Source organism: Fundulus heteroclitus, chromosome 6 (genome assembly GCF_011125445.2).
Source record: "Fundulus heteroclitus isolate FHET01 chromosome 6, MU-UCD_Fhet_4.1, whole genome shotgun sequence".
Lineage (NCBI taxonomy): Eukaryota > Metazoa > Chordata > Actinopteri > Cyprinodontiformes > Fundulidae > Fundulus > Fundulus heteroclitus.
This window is the reverse complement of record NC_046366.1, coordinates 22610749-22633129: the sequence shown is the minus strand read 5'-3', so window position 1 is coordinate 22633129 and position 22381 is coordinate 22610749. Positions and strand designations below refer to the sequence as shown.

Below are 22381 nucleotides of genomic sequence, written 5' to 3'. Positions count from 1 at the left end.
GTACAATGTTTGTGACAGTGTTTTTGTAAAGTTGTTTATGGTCCGGTTTTAAGAGTGTATGTGAATGACTGAAAAATTGGAGAGAATGGAATCTGTATGCATGTAAACGTAATGACAAACATTCAAAAGAATACTATGAACTTAGATGTTGGAAAAAACGATGTATAAACTTTCATCCAACTTGTGTTTAACCTGTAATATTGAGTCACGTATAAGTGTTACTGATGTCCAACATCCACGTCTACTCGTGTTAACTAACTGCAAAATAAATATGTGGTATGTTGTTGTACTTTCCAAAGACTGAACTCTTTTCAGACTCAGAAACGTCACACGCTAAATTCTTCAGCCACATTCATCTTGGTTGCTTGTTTGATGACAACTGATGGAAAATAATCAAATACTGCAGGAGAAATTAATCTTTAATATGCATCTGAAGCCACAGATTAAACTTCTTCTGATTAAAGACAAACAGTGCAACAGAGAGGCATGTCCACACATGTCCGTCGTTTGAGAGGACATGTCTGCTGTTGTGTGATAATTGTAACAAGAAGAATGAAACTGCTGACCAGTTACGTCATAAATGCAGCTCACTACATACCAACTTCTCGCAGCTCTGCTCCAAAAGCTGTAAACTTAATACCCCTCACCCCCCAGTAACCACACAAGGTAATAAGTGGATATGTCTGGGCTGGATACTGCTGTGAGGATCCACGGTGGACTATCACATGGGCGTAGAAAGTGATGCAAACATCAACAAGGACAACGATTATCTTCAGAACTTAAACGGGTATGAGTAGGAATTTAATTCATATCCACACCTGTTCACATTCGTAAATGCCATTTTCTGTTCTTCTCGCCCCAATTACAAGACAAGCCAGCGCAGCCGGCACATCGATGACATATGGATTAACTAGGGCTGGGCAAGTTAACGCGTTAATTTCGCGTTAACTCATTAGACTATTAACGGCGATATTTTCTTTAACGCGCATTAACGCATGTTGCTCACATGCTTTTCTTTTGTGAAGGTTTGTTGCTGCGGTGTAGGGGTTTGAATCAGAACAGTAGGTGGCGATAATGCGCCAATAACCTCGCTGTCAGCCAAACCTCGGATTCAGAGTAAGAAAGGTGCTGGCCAGAAAAAAACAAAGCCGACATGCGGAAGGCGGTGTTTCCCGCAGGAATTTTCTTAGGCGAGGCGGTGAGTTGGCAGCCGGAACAAGTTTTGTGCGGAGCGGAGCGGGGGGGGGGTCTGCTTAGACGCCGTCGGTGAAGTCGCTTCTCGTTTCAAAGTATCCATGTATTTTTGCCTGTTTTTCCCTGCCATTCACTATATGCACGCGAGAAAGCAACAACAAAAAAAACGCGTGTCAACGTCAAATAAACGCAAGCAACGCAAGCATATCGAGTTAGCAAGCATTTCAGTTTAAAGTTCTTCCAGCATCGAATATGACAGAAACAAGTTAGTTGTAACCACTGCCAAGTTAAACTTTGGTATTGAACATAAAATGGTAATGCTGCTCCCTGCTGTTACCTCAGAAATTGCCTGTTTTTGGTAGATTTTTTCCCCATAAAGAGAATTCCCTGTCAGTGGCAATAAGCTTTAATTTATTATTATTGCTATTTTTTGTTTTACATGTTTAAGTTGAGCTTTACACTAAATATGTGTTACTGATAAGTGCTACAAATGTTACAACACTTTTGTTCATATGGCAGCAGAACATTAAAATAAAAGTGCTCTTTACACTACTTTTGAATTCATTCTTGGAGTTTGTAAATACAATGCGATTAATCGCGATTAATCAGGGCGATTAATCAGGGCGATTAATCGCGATTAAATATTTTAATCGTTGCCCAGCCCTAAGATCAACTGTTAGATACATTAAGCATTCTACAAAATGCATAAACAGATTTGTAAGACCTAATTTTGTGACTTGAATCAGACGCTGTGTTTCCTACAACTCATCCTGACGCTCAACATACATTGACATTGTAATTGTTTTGGTGTCCTTTTATTTGAGCTAGTTGGTCCAACTGGACCCATCATCAACCTATCATCTTGGTGGTCGTCCTTGGCAGTCCTGGCAGAAGACGCTGTTGTGTTGCACGTCACACTGGGATGTACGATTGGTACTCCGAATTAAATTCTGTCCTTTTCAGTCTCCACGACCCAATTCTATGTAACTATTGTTCCCAAATTGTATGGAAACCTGTAGCTGTGTTCCTAACATACACCTCACTGAAGAACAAATGTAGCTAAAAGCTGAAATGGTTTGTGATACTGACGAAAACACGTAACTTGAAGTATTTCATCATCAAGATGCATGTCCATGAAGCAGTTGGTAATCGTTCAGATTATTAAACAACACGATGCTTTTCCATGTTGTGCACTTTCAAATTGACATAGCTTTGTGAGAGAACCTTCACTTGAACTACAGATCGCAGTGCATTTCAATGAAGCAGCATATTTTACATACCTAGAAGCAACATAAAAAGTTCAGTCAGAAAACTTTAAATTCCTTCCAAAGCAGTTTTCAAAACAAGGTCTACTAATGTGAGCTATCCTTACATGTGCACTATGTGAGTGTTTTATTTCAGCCTTCAATGAAAAAAAACTGTCAAGCAGAGTTAAATATATAACATATACAGTATTTCCATATATTTTGCAACCATACATTTCAGTATTTACCCCAGTTCACATCTCAAAATGTATCACCTATGAGGTCTAAACTGTAAACACAAGCATCTGAACTCCTCCTTAACTCAGGGCCAGCTCTGTCGCCATTGGTGTTTCCTGTTTTTGCGATGGCACCATCATTTCTGGAGAAGTTAGGCACTATCGATGTGATGGGGCACCCTGTGATCTAGACTGAGTGTTGGACCAGCCTCTGCTGAAACTAATATGAAGCATTCAGACATGTCACGCAGTTCCTGCACCTATTTTCCTTGTGCTCTCTTGGTTCTCACAGAACAGTAGTTTAATTAATGCCGTCACCATGTTCAGCAGAGGAATTCCACGCTTTTATTGTTTCTTCACATTCAGGAATTGTTTTCTCCTTCAAAAAAAAAAAAAGCAAGAATCATACAGCAGAGACGTTGGCACTAGACGGAGGCAAACCCAAGCCTCCGTGGGTTCGAATTGTGATCTGAGTGATGCTTCTCTTGGCTGGATTGAGATGATTTGGATTGTAACACCTCCAAAGCCATTTCCGGAGCTCTGTCTGGACCTGCAGCCAAGCACATAAGGTGGAGTGTGAAGCATCTCGCTGTGCACCTTGAAACATTTCTGTCACAAAGCCACCAATTGCCCACCTCTCCATTCATGAAGCAGTAGAGAAGTGCCACAACAAACCCCTGCAACACAACAGAAGTCACTTTAAAATCAGTCAATATAAGTCTTTTAATTTATCCACACATAAAAGCCAATGTTTTATTGCGTAACTAGCACATAAATACGCTCTACATTACAATACCAGCAAAAAAAAAAAAAGAAAGTACACAAAATAACTTAATTTGGTAGCAATCTGCTGTTGAAAACTCAGCTTGCAGCACAATCACTCTTATTAAATATTTGTGCTTGAGGGATTTCTACACTAGGTATGTAAAAAGCTCTTGGCGGCAATTTTCGTTTATCTAGAATAAGATCCAACCCCATTTTTCATACAAACAAACCTGTCTGCCTGTGAATTTAGCTGCTAGGCCTTTAAACATGTAAACAAGGTAAACAACAACATAAATTCCCCAGTGATTGGATTTGCCTGTGAGTATACTTGGAATGAGTTTCCAGAGGCTTTTTGTAAGACTGAGTATCTGTTCCAAACTATTTGTGATATTTCAGGTTAAATATCCCTTTTTAGATGCGATGAAAAAAGCTTGTTTTTCAGCTCGTTTCTCTATTTGGTATTTTCAGTAGAGTTGAGGCGTGCCAAGCGTTTTGAACTACATCTAATCAAAACGCTAAGTTGCAATTGGCTTGAATTATCCTTTGTTTGAATGTTGCATTAGCATGTCCCCTTGGTGATCCAAGCACAAGTGGGAGCAGACAGGACGTGTCCACTTATGATCCTCTCACCAGCTTCAATTATGAACAAATACGCACTATAGGTTCTTATTTGCAAAAATTGACAAGTTTATCATCTGGTCCAATTTGGTAAACTCACATACATATATTTAAGAAACCGTCTGGTCAAGCTGGACAATTTTTTAGCCAAGTTGTTCATACATTTACGGTAAACAATTAATGTGCACCCTCTTAAAATGTCTATATTTTCCTTATTTCATACATGATTTATTGAGCTGTTCTTAGTTTTTCATAGAATGTTTTACTTTAGTTACATCTTTGTTTTATGCTGAAAATTGTGAAAACTAAAACAATTAATTCATCCGAAAAAATATTTTCTGAGGGGAACAATAGTTGCACAAGTGTGCACACTCTTAAACCCTTTTTCCTTGAAGCCCTTTTTGTTCTAATTTCAGACTCACATCTGTTATCAATTATAATTAATCTGATTAAGATGAAATGTAATTCAGCTTTGCTGTTAGATTTTACCCGTTTGCATCCTTTTGCAAAGCCTTAGTTTGGAGAGGAGTAAAGCATGAGCAGAAGAATCACATTGATGGTACAAATGTATCAGTCAGGAGAAGAATGAAGGTGCATGCCTGTACAACCAGAAAGACACCTGTCAATAAAAGCACACTTTTAATGACAGGTGTTCAAGGAGGAAACCCTTGTTCTCCAAGAAAAAAACATTAAGACCAAAGTTATGTTTGTCAGAGAGAATGTAGACAGAGACCAAGATTTCTGGAATAAAAGTCTTTGGACGGATGGTCTTGAATTGAATTACTTGGATAGTGGAAGAAAGCACATGTTTGGCATAAATCTAAAACAGCATTTCAGGAAAAGAAAAACAACAACAACTGCAGGACACAGCAGCTGTGAAGCATGGAAGTGAAAGTGTCATGGGAATGTCCTAACTTTTTCCTAAGTTAGAGTACCTTTTACGTTATATATTTTATGAGGGAATATTTGCATTTGACCTTATGGTAATGTTAATGTACCCTGAGCTGTGCTGTACATATCTCCATAAACTAAAGGAGTTGGGTTTTTGTTGTTTGCTTGCTTGTTTTGTTTTGTCCCTTTTCACAACAGGAAAAATACTGCTGTGTTTAATATTTTGGAGAAAGTAGTGACATTTGTACCTGGGAGTTGATCTGCCGGACTCACTATTTTCAGGTTGCTTCTTAAGCTATGGGTATTTTTTTTCTTTTAGCTTTGTTTGACCGTATTTATATATAAAAAAAAAAGTTGTATACCTGAAAGGATCCCAGGCCCAGCTCAATGTACAGTCTAGCAGCCACTCCGGTGTTCTCCGGCAGGAAGGCAAATACCGTGTAGTGCATCCCAAACAGAGGAATGAGGAACAGGGTGGATTTAGCCAGCCTCCTGATGCAAAAACAAATATTTGACGTAAGCACAAAAAATTTAAATGGACATATATTTTGTATATATAAAATGTATATATTTTGTATATATACATTTTTATATCTATATATTATATATTATATATATATATATATATATATATATATATATATATATATATATATATATATATATATATATATATATATATATATATATATATATATATATATATATATATATATACAGAGAGAGAGCAAAAGAGAGAGAGAGCACTTTGCATAGTAGCCACATTACCCCGATCGCAGACACAGATGTGCTTACACTTGTACACCGAAACAAAGATCAATAGTCAATTTGAGGATAGGTGCCTTGCTCCAAAGAACATTGACATTTGGCAGGTGGAATCAAAGCCACTACTTTCAGATTGCAGGACAACTAATCTTCCCATTGAGCCACGGTTGCCATCTGTTTAAACTTTAACATATGTAACAGAGAGTAATCAGAACTCTCTGTTACATATCAGACTTAAACAGTGAAATTTAATGCACAGTAAAATAAAAGGAATAATTTAAGTTTTTACTGGCTATTACTTTTTTCATTATATCAACCTTTAAATCTAAACTAAGAAAAAGAAATGGGGGTCACTATAATGACTAAGAACTAAGCTTGGTGCATATCACTGTCGGGCTCTGTATATTATAATCATAACTAACAAAAGGCTTAAAAAAGCTTTCAAATTTAAATAACATTATATATATCTATGTATCTATAGATATAGATACATAGATATATACAATAAATTTGAAAGTCCTTATAAAGCATTTATGTTAATTATAATTAAATAAAAATAAACCAATTAACAAACGTACATTCCTCATGCTGAAGTGGGGGCTTAACGAAAAGTGGGTTTAGTACTGGCTTACATGTTGTTGTTTTTTTCCAAAAGATACTTTTAATCTGATAAACAAGCCTCTTAAAAATACATATTCTAATTTATTGAATATGACTGTATGTATACACTTTTTATTTCAAAACAGCTTCCTGCAAATAATGTGGCTTGAATCTGCTTCTTTTACAGCGCTAGAACAAACTTTTGCTTTAAGTCAGTGAGACAGAGCAGTGAGAGGTTTCATTTAATGAAAAGTCAATAATCAGCAGCTAAAATAAGCTCTAACACATGTGTCTGCTCATGTTTTTTAGTCTGAAATCAATAGATCAGATTAAGAGTCTCTTTGTTGCTCTCTAGAGCATGAAAATGCACTTTGATGTTGGCCATCTCACCAGTCGCACAAAACAATAGAAAAACTGAGGTGTTAAACGTGACTGCTTCAGGATTAAAAATGAAAAACCCATCTGGACCTTTCCTGTTTACAATAGGGTTGTGTTTTTCTTTAGTCACACCTGGGTTTTGGGTCTTTTTGTCCTCGTGTCTCTGATCTACCTGAATGAGACAAAAATTTGCAAGGCAGAACTGGAGCCTTTGAACAAGTGAAACATTCATTGAAATCTGTGAAACAATTCTGCCGCACAGCCATGAAAGAGGCGTCTATTTCTAGTGTCTAGATGCTATTTATATTTGCTCTCTTTCGAGATGAATTCAGCTCAGCACAAATCTGCACTAGCCAAACTGCGAATACAGGGAAAATAGTGTTCCAGGTGAAGCAGGATTTTGTGGGTTATATGCTGTAAACAGCAATTTCCAGATTAAACTGCAGGAAAGAGGCCGTTCATTTTCATGAAAGCATATTTATCTTGTCCCCTCCTCGTCTTATTATTTACATAATACATTTTTAAGCAAGCGTAAAGGGTGTTTTAATATTTCACAGAATAAAAAACAACATTCTTTCTAGCCTGATATCTTCTCTGCAATTTCTATAGAAATAACGTTTAATGTTAAATTCTCAACCATGTTGCTTTGGTTGGATTTGTTGATTCTGATAGATTCTTAAAAGATCAGAGCTGTGCCAACCCCTCCAATCTCGATAATCCTGTTCCTGAGAAAATGAATTTATGTTGCATTACTGCATTCTGTGTTCAAGCTTAGTCTGTCGTGCCGGTATGTTGAGACTTACATGAAATGGCTAGTGTCACTGTTTCCAGCCGTGGCTGATGATTTAAGCTTTTGGACCAGAATCCGGATAACGTTTAGGAAGATGACTATATTGACCTGTGAGAAATGCAAAAGGCATGAACATAAATAATGGTTAAAACGAAACCTAAAACATCCGTTTATTAGGAAGCTTTTAATACACCCAACAATTTTGCTTCAATGTAAAATATATATGAAAAAATATTATAAAATGATACATGAAAAAAAGAAGAAAAAGTGACATTTAAAAGTATTGCAGCAATGTTTAATTGATGATTGATGATGATTTCCTTGAACCTTCTATGTTACCCTGGTTGTGTTGTGTTTCCACTGTGGGGTCCAACACCAGGGCTTTTTATGTAAATTATGTAGCTTGACACTGAAAGGCTTCTCCTCCTGCAGCAGTGTTGCCACTTCAGTGATAAGATTCTACTATATACGTATTTTAATGTTATATATAACATACAAAATATTTTTATTTATATATGTATAACATATACAATTTGTTTTACACGTAAATATATGGACCCTAATTATTAACACTGACTGTACAAGCACACAGTTTGCCACAATGTAGCACAACTTATCAACTTTCAAATTGCAGTTTTGAATGAAAAGCATCAATATTTAGTTTTTTTGTAATACAAATGAAATAAATTAATGAAATTGATGGGCTATGTTTCATGGACTGGTTATTGTTGATACTTCCCTAATCTGCAGTAGAAAGTTCTCATATCACAACACGATTGCAGAAAGTGCCGTTGCAGAGTCCCATTTTAGCAAATTTGATTAAAATAGCAACATTATTGGAGTTTATTTGAGTATGCGTTTGCAAAATTCCAATGAAAATGTACATATTTATAGCCAATTTCTATATGTGGTAAGCGCTGCAAGTGAAGTCAGATTGCTTGATTTTAGACGCAGTCATGATCAATTGTAGTGGATTCTGATTGCTTCTCAGCCAGAGAACTGTGTTGAGGCCCCCGATATGATTTACTAATAGAAACTTCACAGAATCTCTCTTTAAAAAAAAAATCTAAACTATTCTTTTAAGTTAGGATTGTTCAACAAATACTAATTCAAAAATGGAAGCCCTGAATTGGCATAAAGTATGACCTAAATGAGTGAAGCAAATCTAACAGTAAAACTATAAAAATCTGTTCATCACGTTGCAACAGTTTCACAGCCTGTCACTCACCAGCAGCGAGGCTGTAATTGGTCCTTTGATGATCCACCAAATGCCAACATTGTCATTGTCATCCCAGCAGCTGCAGTGAAAGACAAACTGAATTCAGCTGAGCATAAAGTGAGCTGCTTTAACATATCTAACACAAAGAAAAAGGACAAAACTGATGATACCCTCTGTCGTCATAGAAAAACCTGGTCAGAACCCAAAGTATGAGGACCATTGATGGTAGTCCTATAAATAGAAGAGCACATCAACTATGCATGTTAAATGAAATACTGACATGGTGATAGACCTAAATAGTTATTTGTAGGCGTAAAGGACATTATGATTTCTCTGCATATCACATTTATCTCTGTCCTACTTGCATTTTACTGCCTTAATAGGCATCCAACGCAGTCATAAAATCGTGTGAAACATAAATAGAAAAGAAAACAGGGAGTTAACACACACGCACACAAACATTTCTTTTGCAGCTTGAAAAAAAACTTTGAAGCAGATAATTTTTGTTTTTAAATATTCTTTAAAAACATGTCCTTTCTATATTGTATAAACTGTTTTAAATAGAACAGAATTAAATAGCATTGAAAAGCAGCTGAATGCAGTCCCATCTAACCAGTGTTCAGACGCAGAGCTTCACAAAAGTATTTTACACCCTTAGAACTTTTCTACACATTGTCAGCCATAAACTTTAATGCATTATATTGGGATTACATGAGACTGAGCAATACAAAGTAACACATTGTTAGGTAGAAGGTAAATGATTCATGGTTTTCAATGTTTTTTACAAAAACAAAAGTGTGATATGCATTTGAGAAGTCAGTAATCAACCCTATTCACTCTGATACTCTTTGGACATTGGCTAATTAGAAAATAGACTCTGTTGGACTGTAATCAGATACCGGTCTAAATCCAGCTGTTCTGGGAACCCTCAGGGGCCTGTCACAGAATATTAGTGAAGAAACAGCACCATGCTATTTATGGAGGAAAATGAACATTGCAATTTTCCTTGAATGTACCATAACCACCATGAAACCAGATGATAGTAGCATCATGTTGTGGGGATGTTGTGTTTTTTTTTCACAGGAAACAGGGAAAGGGGTTAGTTAATGGGTAGATGGATGGAGTTAAATACAGGTAAACACTAAAAAAAACAGTAAGAGGCTGCAAAAGAGTAGGGCTGCAACAACAAATCAATAAAATTGATAAAAAAAATCAACAATTAAAAACGTTGGCAATGAATTTCCTCAGCAATTCGTTGAGTCGCGCGATTAATGCGTCACTCGCATTTCATGGAGCCGTTTACCTCGCCTGCAGGTGGTCATCAATGCTGGCTGGTTGCAGAGCGATGTAAACGAAGCTAGGTAGTAAATTCTACAAATGACGACACAGAGAAAATGGCTCGAACCAAGTCCTCAAAAGCCATTACATTATCTGACGTTTGTTCTGTTTCAAAGTGAGAAAACACAGAGAGCGCTTGGCTCAGGCTGCAAGCGGAGTCCTGCACGGCCGAAGTCGTGCTACGGGGTGCGCCCTTGACATCAGGTATCTAATGCGGCTCTTAGCTGGTTAATGACAGGAGCTTGAAACATGCAACGTTGCCTGATTGCCTGACGTTGCCTGACGTTGCCTGTCTGTGTCGTCCCTCTAACATATCAATAACATATCTATAAACTATTTATTAGCAATCTATAAGGGGGGACTTATCGTAAAGTGGTACCGAAAAAACACAAGGTGCTGTACAATGTTTTCATCATTCATTTTCAGTAAAACCTTCAAGTTTTAGGCTTCGTCCATTTTCACTCATTGTTATCCATGATCATAAAATACACTTGTACATCTTACATCATCTCAGCAGGTATTTTTCAAAACTAATGTACCTTTGAAACTTTTGATCTGATTATAGTTCAGAGGGATGCCCTGGGGGAGTCGATAAAATTAATAGGAGGGAGCGCTCTGAATGATTTTTATTTTTTCGTCCAAAGCCTTTACCGACAGGGTTGAAGGAAATTCATTTAATCCTCAACACAGCTTGATGGACGGGGGCACAACGCGTTTCTTCTTTATCTCCCGTCACAGCAGGTGAGTAGGTCTCCTGAACTCTAATCTTCGTGTCTTGCAGACACCGGCTTGTTTGTGAAATGCCATGGCACGGTGGAGCTTTTCAACCAATTTCACTAAAGCTGCTTACAAAACCTCCTGAGTTAGAGTCATTGTGTCACCCTGAATGCAGGAAACCCAGCTATTCTTTAATTAGACTGACACAAAGTCTGCGCCTTCATCCCCAAGGGTCTGATCCATCCTGCTGCTGCTCTTCATCGCATCTAACCACGGATTCCGGTTGAATTCCCAAAAGCAGTGATTGTACGCAGCACAAGCTGGACCTTACCCCGGCTTATTACTTATTACATTACAAAACAAAACGCCCAGCGTGACCTGTAAGCCTTTTTGCCTGCTGCAATTTCCATAGCGTCCAACTTTCAAGAGCTCTCCAGTAAAAGGAAAGAAATAACAAGCCGTCTGCCTTTTCTCACCATCAACCCTATAGTGATCAGCCGGTAGCCGTCCGCTCCGCTCGGTGTGGCTGAATAATGCTGTAACATATTGGTAGCAGAACAAATGAGACAAATGGGACTTGAAAGTTTGAGAACACTGGCTTAAAATAGCTCAATAGAAGACATGGTATAAACACAAGATTGCGAGAGTGGAATACTAAGACAGTGGAGTGTTGTTTTGTTGGGATGACATGATACAATAGGAAATCTCTTAAGTGATCCATGAAAAAGGCTGAGGGAAAAAGAAGAAGGAACTGAAACAAGAAGTCCAATTGTGACGGCAATCACGGCCGCTGTGAGAACATCCTGCCAGCAGGCTTTGCGGAGACTGATTGTTGACTGAAATAAATTACAGTAGGCTACTAGTCTGAATGAGACAGAACTGTGTACTAACTCGAGTTAGATGAATGAAACCTTAAACTTTCTGAACATTCTTCTTAAATCATACTGAGAGATTAAAGTATGTTTTTACTCAAATGTAACTCAAAAAAAAAATTTTTAACCAAAATAAAGTATATTAATGGGCTAACTATTAGCCACCATTAATGCTAAAGCTAGCATACAATTTCAAGCTTTACATGGGCCCAAAGCTAAGGGGCTATTTGGTATTTTTAATGTGTCCAGGCTGCATTTAATCGTATTTAGTTCAAAAATTACAAATATTTATGTAACATGCTGCTAAGTAGCCACATATGGTTCTTTTTACACACAGAAACGGTTCTTAAATCTCACCATAAAGAATTGTTTGTTTCTAAATACAAGGAAAAATGAAAGACTAAAAAAAAGATTAGTTCAGATAGCCTGTTTTTTTTTTTTTCAATAATTGTACATTTTCAAAAAATAATTATCATAATGTTGTAAAAGATATATATGTTTTTTCAACCTTCCAGGTCTTCCAGCTTCAAAGACCTGAAGCTCATCTCAAAGAGTTAATCGTCAAAATACCAGTGAAGAAGCACAAAAAGCTTGTCAATAATTATGAAAAGCATTTCATTGTTGTAATGCCAATAATGGCTTTTCCATTGGCTACTGAAAATGTTAAAAAAAATTCAACAAGCAAATAGTTTTAGTAAATTGTATACAAAAACTTTTTTTTTTCTTATTTAAGCTGTTATTATCGAGCTATTACGTTATTCTTTTTTTTTTTTTTTTTTTTTGGAAGATGCAGAGCTTCCTACCAGAAGCTTCTTCTCTACAATGATAGTTTTCTGTATAAATAATTATGAATTCAATATTTATCAAATCATAGTTTATTTTACAGTGTGTTTTTGTAAAAGCAAGCTCTAAATTATTGACGTTATTTCCAGTCAGAATAAAACATTAGTTTATACCTTTTGGCTTTCGCAGCAATTCACAATTAACCCATCAGAAGCAGGAATTACACAGTGTGACCCTGTGTGCTAGAAATTTATGGGAAGACGATATCAAGTTTAACGCCGCAGTGCCCTGCTGTGCGTGCAATTACGAGTCTGTGATGAGTTTGCCATCCATAGATGAATTCTACCTTTCTTACTCACCCCATCCGATGAGAATGTACCACCAGAAGTATTTCCTCTGAGAAACGAAAGTGAGGGCCAACAGGGTCTGCAGATACATGCCCTCCACCAGCAACCAAAAGTAATTGGCCAGGATGCTGAACTGGAAAAAAGCCACGGCTGACTTACACGTAGCCTGGAGGATAAAAATAGACACAGAGTTAAAAGCATCCATCTCTAAGAACTAAAGAGGAACTCAGCTCCATCCAGAACCACCATTGCTGTTTTCAGGCTGTTAAACCCTAAAAAAAACATGTTCTCCACTAATAATGACCAATATTATCACTCTATCCTCTTTAGCCTCAAGTTTCTCAGATGTACATCAGTTTGAATTTCTTTTTTAATTTTTTTCCATTGACATTTATTTTAATGGCTTGCAAACACATTGCAAGACATGTAATTAATGCTGTAAGACTAACCTTTAGTGACATAAATATAAATATTACAGAAAAATTAATCTTTGCTGCAATTTTAGAGATTATTTTATAGATAATGTATTTAGAAGAACAAATGCTGCAGTAAACATGATTTAAAGGACCTAAAGGTTATTTGTATCATAACATAATAAAGATGAATGCCAACATCAAACATTACATAATTTTTCAATTAATTTAGCTAAAACATCGCCAAATTTATTTTTTAGCTCTAGTATTAAAGCATTAAATTGATGTATTTTATTTGAGGATACAGCTTGAGACTTGGAATTAACACAGTTTGACTGACGTTATCAATGGTTTTCAATCAGATGTGAAAATAAGCAACAGCAAGGGTAGAAAAGGAACACACATCTGTGTGTAGGACAGAATCACCTAGAATCAACATTATTGTGTTGATCCATATTTGTAATCCATTATTTACTGACTGTTGGATTTAAAAAATACTGTTCTGCATGCTGTTCTTCACTGTTTTGACTGTTCAATATGTAACTTACAGCATTGAGGACTTCAACAGTGTGCTTTCGAATTAAATTGGAGACATGGTTTTGTGTATGGCCATGATTTTACAGAGAGTTAAAACTCAAAAAGAACATAAAACTGTTGTAGTATTAAAAAAATATTATGGGCATTATATATCCCGCTCTCTAACCATCTCAAAATTATTTTAAAATAAAGGAAAGCACTCTTACCTAAGAATTGCTGTTCCCTTGTCAAAACCATTGTTAACCAGAATCTATTTGGGGTTATACCCTTGGAATGTGAAACCTTTATGTTAGGGTAAGCAAAACTTTTAATTTAACAAGTAAATTAAAGCTTTGGCTTGCTCTAAAATTATCTATTTGATAATGATTTTTTATTCTCCTCTTGTAAATGTTATTGTTATGACAAATTTAAAGCTTGAATTGATTGTCTGTTACCCTTTCCTGGTTCTTTGTGGACAAACAGATCTCCTATTTGATGAGGTGTATTTAACAGTCAGACCCTCCTCTGCAACGCGTTTCTCTGTCAGTCCTGTTGGATTAACATTCCTGCCATCCTCAAAACAGAGACTTTCTGGTTTTGTATCGTGATTATTTGCTGATTGGCACATCAGACCAACTGCAGCCTGAAGAGTCAAAACCCTATGCCCAAAGATATAGACTGTGACTGGCCCTACCTCTGGGTTGACTCAAAGGGCTTTGTGCCAGTACATGTACTTCCCAGACTCGAGAGTAGGTGATGTGCTGGAGCTTGCTCATAACGTGTGACCCACGGACGAAGGAGAGGCTGACATCTTTTGCGTTACAGGTGAGATGTGAACATTAAAGTGCTCGGGGATGAAACTGTATCCCTATTTGTTCTCCTATCCTCTTGTCTTCATTACTTTGAAATGTCACTAGTTATCAGATGAGGCTGAAATAACTTTTACGAGGGCTTCTTGAAAAGTATGATACACACTTAAGGGTCAGTAAAATGTTAAAAGGTGAAATGTTTTTATATATTCTAGTCCAAACCCTTTTTATTATGATCAGTGCGGTTAGAGTGTTTATTCTCTGTTTGTCTTTCTCATCAGTAAATACCTGTAAATATGGATTAGAAAACAACTTATGCCTAAAACTATTTTTTGACTTGAACTAATTATAGTAGATGGTGGGTAAAAATCTTCATTCAGTCATTAAGTTTTCCATTTATTCCCACCTTTGTTCCTTTTTCTCGTTACCTCGTCCTTACGATACAAGTTACTGTGGAAAAATGGTTGACTCAAAAATGGTTGATTGTGCAAATGCCCTTTGCACAATCAAATTTTGCACATACAAATGTTTTTTTAAAAAATACTCACCTGTACCCTGTGACTTCTCCTGCATTGTCTGCATTTAAATTGTTTACTTTTAAATCACTGCTGCACCTTATACTGCAATTTAATTTTTACTGCAATTTACAAGCTGTATGCAACAAAATTTCGTTCTGTATGCACTCTGTGCATATAAAATGACAAATAAAGTTGTCTAAGTCTAAGTCTAAGACTAATTAACGGGTTTACCGTAGACATAGAGCAGTGGTCCAGAGTTTCATCCGCAAACAACACCGCATCCTTAATGAACACAGCACTGGCTCTCAGGACGAAGGAGGAAAACAAGTTGATGTGGATGTAGTTTCTGGTGCAGCGAAATTTCCTGTATAACACAACACAGGGTCACACACCAAGCAGGTTCTTGGACTGTTTCTGCAAATTAAAACTTTTTAATATACTGAGAGGTTGATGGCACATTCCCTAGTGTGACTTTTCAAAACCACAACATATGATTATTTTGTTATTAATGTAAAAAAAATGCTCTTATTCTAAACATGCATGTCTCAGATATTATTCTGTATGTAAAGTAAATGTGGATCCCAACATTTTTCCCCTGTGTTGCACCATATGTGTTCATGTTTTTTTAGTCTATGCTGCTTTGTCCTCACCTGAAGCCTGCAAACACCACTATGGCGGTAAGGAGGGAGATGAGGGAGGTGGCATACCCTACAGTGTAGACCTGCCGGAACGCACGGAGGTAACTAGTCTGGAAGCAGACATAAAAATAAAAGTTAAAATTGAAAGGTTAAGGCCAGAAATTCAACACATTTTTAACAGATATGTAGCTTCCCTTTGAAATAAGTCTATAAAAGTAGCCTGAGCATTGAGAAAGCACGATTGCAACAAAATGTGTGTGTACCTCAGACTCAGGCTCGCTGTCATCACTGAAATGACAGGCGTCTTCATAAGTTGGATACATCTCAGACCAGCCATCTGCGGTGCAATTCCTGTAAACATACCCTGACAACAGAGCAGAAAGCAAGAATGTGAAGAAAAGGTATGGGGGGGTGGGGAAGCACCTGAATCATTGTTCAAATTTGTACAAAAATTCAGCGACTTTTTTCATGTATCAGTATTTCCGAGAGTCATTTTCTTTATTATACAAAGTATTTGGACAGTTTTTATGCTTCACTTCGGCAAATGGCCATTAATGTAGGTGCAGTAACAGACTTATAAAGCTGCTGCCTGCTCTGGTTTCTCAGTATGAGGTTGTTAATCGTATGAAGACTGTTAAAGGTCATTTGTGATTTCCAGCAACAACCCTTGCTGATATTTTAGCATATTTAAACAAAATAATTTCTCTGGAGCACGATTTGCTCTCGTGTCATTGACTTTCATCAAGTGTATGCATGTCTCATGAAATTCACCCTGGTTAGGTTCTCGCTTCTGCCGGCAAAAAAATAAAAAAAGTCAGAAGAATAGCGTAAAAAACACCAAGAGGTTCATGAAACGTGACTTTGTAAAAGCTCAATTGCAGTTCATTTCACGTTGTTCAGATAGTGACAACTATCTAAGAAATAGGGACTTTACAAGGCACGTGTGTTGAATTCATTTCCAACTATATAAATCCATTGTAGTCCAAAATAAATTGTGATCAAACTAACTCATTCCAATATAACCTAATCACACAACTAGGTTCTACCCCTGTTTGTCTCCAGAACTTCCTGAATTCTTTTTACTGGAAGGTGTTGGAAAGCGTTCCTCAGACATTTTGATACATATTGGTGTAACTGAATCACACAAGTGCTGTGGATTTGGTAGCTGCAAACCCTTGATGCAAATCTCCAATTGACTACATGCAAAAACTGCTCTTTTGGATTAAGATCTCTTGACCATCTATAGATGTTACTTTTCTGTTACTGTCCAGCTTTGGTGAGTCTCTCTGCACTATGAGCTCGACTCCCTGTTTTTATCTGACAGCAATGGTCCCTGTTGTGGTCCTCTCCTTCAATGCTCAACTCAGAGAGGTTGTTTTGCACGTCATGGCTGTAACAGATGGTTATTTGTAATCATCTAAAGCAGTCTGACCATTCTCTTCTCACATCTGCCATCACCAGAGTTGTTGTTTTTCTTTTTCTTTTTTCAGACACACAAATGCCACTCACTGGATATTTTCTCTGTTTCAGGCTATTTTCTGTCAACCTGAGAAATGGCTGTGCGTGAAAATCCCAGGTGACTAGCAGTCTCTGATAAACGCAGACCAGCATGCTCATTCACACCCTGACGGTGGTGAGCTATGTTAGTAGCCACAGCTGCCCTGGGGCAGACTGTCATATATCGGCGCCACCGGTAACTCTGACCACACAACGAGGCAACTTGGGTGAAGTGTCTTGCCCAAGAGCACAACAACTGAGATGGTGGGATCAGGGGATCAAAGTCAGTTAAATCTCTGTTCTTCCCCGTTGTGATGTTCTGCCTTGACACTATGGAACACCAAAGTAAATAAAACATTATGAAATAATTAGTGGTGTCCCGATACCAATACCAGTGTCAAGTACTCATGCTCGTACTTGTAAAAGCAACCTGATGCTCTGAACCGATACCAGTTTTCCTCCTGAGCTAGGCTATGATACAACTCAAAGGCTAGAAGCCACTATACCAAGCAGTGGTGCTATACACTAAGAGGTTTCATTCTTTTTTCTTTTAAAAAAGAATGAAAAATATTTCATAATAATGAGCTGATAATTGTATAAGCATTCAGTTATTTCATAATTTCACTGTCACTTATACCTTATAATACTTACATCTTATTTATTCAAGTAGATCATTATTTCATAATGGTTTATTCATTTATTTCATTTTGAGTACTTTGGTGCTCCATGTAAGAAAGTGATATATGTAAGAAAGTGATAGAAATAGATGGTATTAATATGGGGTGACATGTAGAAAATAGTTCCTCATCCTCCAAATTGGACATTCATTTTGGATCTGAATCTCACCATCACGGTATCTTGCAAAACAGCTTAGAGGTTCAAAAACATTTTCTAGGAAGCAAGAAACCTACAATTAAAAATGAAACCTAATGGAAGTTCATTATATTTTTAGTAAGAAGTCATTTTGGTGGGAAGCCCAAAGAGCATTGCAGATGTGCATATAAAGTCAGATTTTATCACATTTGTGACGCTACATCCATATTGCTCACTACCCAACCACTTCAGTTCAAAAATTACAGATTCTATTCACCTTTTTTTAATAAGAGAAAAACTTGACATCAGAGTTCTGACAAGCGGAGTCAGTATTTTCTCAACAAACCTTTGATTTCACATATTAGTATGGATTAAAATAGAGAAACAGCTGAAATGAAAAGCTATTTATTGGCCCTTTTATCAGTGTACTGCTTGCACAACTCATTGCACACATTTGCTGATGCCACAGGCTACATTATTACTGTGATAACTTTTGTTTATTTGATACAATAACCACATTTGTATGCCGTAACTGCGGTAAATTGGATCACAAAGTTGTCATTCCTCTGCACACAGTCAGCTTGACGTCTTTGCACTAGTGTCCTCTTTGCTTTTGGCCCATTTTTCTCCATTAGGTGACGTAAGTCAGAAACCATTTAATGCTTTCATGTCTGTTCAAGTCCACTGACTCCAGCTTAGCATCCATTTGGGAAACCGAAGTCATCAGGGGAAGGTCGTCAGCTGGATCCTGTCCCCCAAAGGCTTTGGGACTGGTTATCAACATGTGTGTGCTTGCACACAGTGAGTGCAGGCGTTGGTTGGGTAGCCTGTGCATCAGTTTAAACAAAAATAAAGAGAAGAGAAAACTTTGGCAGGGGGAATTGTTTTCTTCATTCTCTCCATGCAATCGGGACCAGCAGGAGTCCAAATACTTCAAACAACATTTCTCTCTATTTGGGTGATCTGCATTTTTAGTGTGAGCCACTGCTCCACTGATGCTAAAGGAGAGCAGGGTATTATTAATTACTCCATCTAGGAATGTCCCATTTTGACAATACCGCTGGGAATAGGGCAACATTTTAGTATATAGAGATCTCCATATTTTTGATAATGTCCAGCAAAGTTTACACTGTAAATTGAATGCTCACAGATTAACAGCACTTTTCTCTTATAATTATAGCAGGAAGTAACCTACATTTTCCGTTGGAAGCACTAAAAAAGGCACAGGTTTGTCACAATATGAAGGCAGAAAGACAAGATTTTTAACTCTTCTTGCCAGAAACATCCCAGGGCAATCCATGTCCATGCCAAAATACATACATGAATAATTCATCCTGGGCTCCTCCATCACTGTCTTCCCTTTGCATTAGCATTTTGATTATGTTATAGATAATTAACCTTATCAGCAAAGAGACACAAGAACAGGATTCAAACACGATACTCCACCTCTTAACAACCACGCTGATTAGATGTTGAGTACAAGGGATTCATTTATTTCTATTTTAACGAGGTTGAGCATTTGATGAGCTGTGCAAACCGACCTTGATTGCTGGAGAAATGCTGGAAGACCTCAGAGCAGGATAAGTTGACAACTTGCCCGGCGTCTGCCCTCAACCAACACCCAATCTCGTCCCACTCTGTTTTACATCCTGCAAAGCATAAGGACATAAGCAGAAGGGTCAGTCAGTCACAATCAGTCAGTCGTTGCCTGTCACCCTACATTAACAATTAATCTGTTGTTACTTCAAACTTTTTTTAATAGGGCATTTATACCGTTCCTGTTCCGGGTGGTCTGAGGTCACAACCCTGTGAATTTTAAAAACGAACATGGTGGGCACGCAAGTTTATTTTCTATTGCTTCTAATTCTTAGGGTGAACAGCAAACAGGCTTAAATTGGAGGCAACTGGACTTTCGTTCAGTTCTTTCTGGAAACGTTTCGACGCCTATTCAGGAGTCTTTGTGAATTCTGGTGGCTCGCACTTGAGCGACCGGCTGTTGGTGCGCTGCTGTTCTTAGGGTGAAAGCTATAAATAAGGGCTAAATTATATACTTACACATTCACTTGTAAACATGTATATCTGTTTGCAAGTTGTGGAGGAACCACACACTAGACATCGTTCTTGTAAGAGAAATGACATGGACCTGCCATGGACCTATAGCTTTTAAGCACATTATGTAGATTTTCAGTACGATTGAGGTGGGGACCATTCCAGAAGCTTAACTTTAGTCTACTTTATCCATTCCAAATAAGTTTGATGCATTTTTGCCATTATTGTCCTTTTTCAACAACCAGCTGGGTCTACGCTGTTATTACAGCAGGACAATGGTCCGATAACATATTGAAACAGGTTTGGGAAAAGATAATTCAGATGAACGTTAAGCCTATAGAAGATCCTCATCTTATATCAACTGAAAATGCCCATCCATGTCCATCCATGCCAAGTTGATGTAAAAGTATATAGACTTCTGACTTCTTCAGGAAAAACGTGTACATTTTAAACAAAAGATAGGTAAATCAGCTAAAGATTAAAAACTGTGCTCCCCTTTTTGCCAATTAATCAAAACAGGAATGTTTTTCTTTGTTTAGGCGACTGAGGCAGATATCATCTGCTTGCACCTCAAGAGAAGTCTTTTCCTACTCGTAATCTTGACTATTGGCACAGGTTTTGGCCGTCCATTACAAATTTTTCAGTTTAGTTAAGTTTGAATTAATATGGGTTTTTTTTTAAAAAAAAAAGGCTTTCCCACCAATCGTTGTTAATTACAAAATATTTTTTTTTCTTCCTGAAACAAATGTTATTACACCATAAAATATTGAATAAAGAAAAAATTAAATTTGCAAAAATAGCAGCTCAGTTAATAAATACCCAAATAAAATGCATTTATATAGCCCTATGAACAGATTGCTAAATCCTGCAGGTTATTTAAACGAGCATTGCTGCTGCTTCTGATTCAGACACGCTGGTGATTTACAAACTGCACCATATCTGGATAAAAACGTATTTTCTCTCAGCTCCTTATTTCATTTCTATAATGCCTCTGTATCTAATCCATCATCAATTGTTTCCTACGTTACCTTATCTCAGAAATATTAAGCATTTCCATCATGTTGCGTGTAACACTGGGAAAATTATATTGAAGCTAGATTGTGTGTTGTTCGCAAAAGCCCTGGATTATTCACCTCAGCATCTTCTCGGCTGCTTTTAGCCTGATTCAGACTGATGCTTCTGAAGCTTTGGATCAGGACCGCTGCACTTCCAGATTGGCTTTCCTGACACGGGCTGTTTGCTCAGAGGTTTCACAAAGAAATGTGAGGATTTTTACACAGCAGGTGGCAACACTATCAAATATTGCTGCTCTATTGATGGCCTAAACGTGCAGATTATTGCCGTGCCTATCCAAATAGGGAGATCGCATGATATATCCTTCTCGTGCAAAATGTCTGGTTTCATGTGTGCTGGTTTTAGACAAAGGCAGGGGGGAAAGGAATCGAATCTGGCAAGCGTAGAACTTGACAATGCAGGAAAATTAGTCTTTTTAAAGAAAAGGAGTCAAATTGTTGTGTTTGTTGGATTTAAACAATAGAAAATAGAAGACTTAGACAACAGGGCTGTTCTTTTCTTGTTTCCAAGCAACCTCCACAGATCTCCATTGTTTCCAATCCTACTTTTCATGACTTTGGTTCCATTGATGGTTTGGTTATTTTTGTTTGTTTTCATTTAGGTATTCAGCGCCTTGCAAAATGTATTCACACTCTTCATACCCTTTGAGCATTTTCACATGATCTCATGTTACAACCTTTACTCTGAAACCCTCAAATAAAACCCAGTCTAACAAAATTCCTTCTGAAGAAATCTTATTAGAAAAGTGTGCGCCTGTCTGTAATTTAACCTATCCAGGTGTTCTGTGAAAGTCTCAGAGGTTCGTCAGAGAACATCAGTGAACAAACAGCATCATGGAGACCCACAGCAACTGCAGACAAGTCAGGATTAAGTTATGGACAGGTTTAAAGCAGTGTTGGGTTGTCAAACACTCTCCAAAGTTTTGAACGTCTAACAGAGCACCGTTCAGATAAAAATTGAGATGATATGGCACAAATGAAAACTGCTACCAATTCACTCAAACCAGTGGGGCAAAAGTGGCTATATATTAACTTAGGAGGAGCTGTAGAGCTCTGTAGCTCAGGTGGAAGAATCTGTTGGCAGGACAACTGTTAGTCACGCTCTCTAATAATCTGACATATAAAAGGAAAGTGGCAAGAAAGACATTGTTGGACTAAAGCCAAAGGAACTCCTGTTTGCAATTTGCCGTGAGCCCATGTACAGAACACAGCAAATATATAAAGGGAGGGGCTCTGGTTGAAAAATAATCTTTTTGGCTTACACACAAATTGTTATACATGGAGGAGCATTAACATTG

General features: G+C 37.4%; 1 protein-coding gene across 1 annotated transcript in view; it reads right to left on the bottom strand.

Moving 5' to 3' along the window:
* Positions 1–1856: 1856 nt before the first annotated feature.
* Positions 1857–22381, bottom strand: part of LOC105920890 (pituitary adenylate cyclase-activating polypeptide type I receptor) — a 33757-nt gene continuing 13232 nt past the window's right edge. Inside the window, exons 3-13 of the mRNA XM_036138348.1 lie at positions 19503–19610; positions 15915–16015; positions 15664–15761; positions 15245–15377; positions 12770–12923; positions 8871–8931; positions 8710–8779; positions 7495–7589; positions 5311–5440; positions 3310–3351; positions 1857–3224 (exon numbers count right to left, since the gene is read on the bottom strand). Coding sequence (XP_035994241.1) covers positions 3078–3224; positions 3310–3351; positions 5311–5440; positions 7495–7589; positions 8710–8779; positions 8871–8931; positions 12770–12923; positions 15245–15377; positions 15664–15761; positions 15915–16015; positions 19503–19610 — 1139 coding nt within the window. The 3' untranslated portion in view covers positions 1857–3077. The remainder of the gene's footprint in view (positions 3225–3309; positions 3352–5310; positions 5441–7494; positions 7590–8709; positions 8780–8870; positions 8932–12769; positions 12924–15244; positions 15378–15663; positions 15762–15914; positions 16016–19502; positions 19611–22381) is intronic.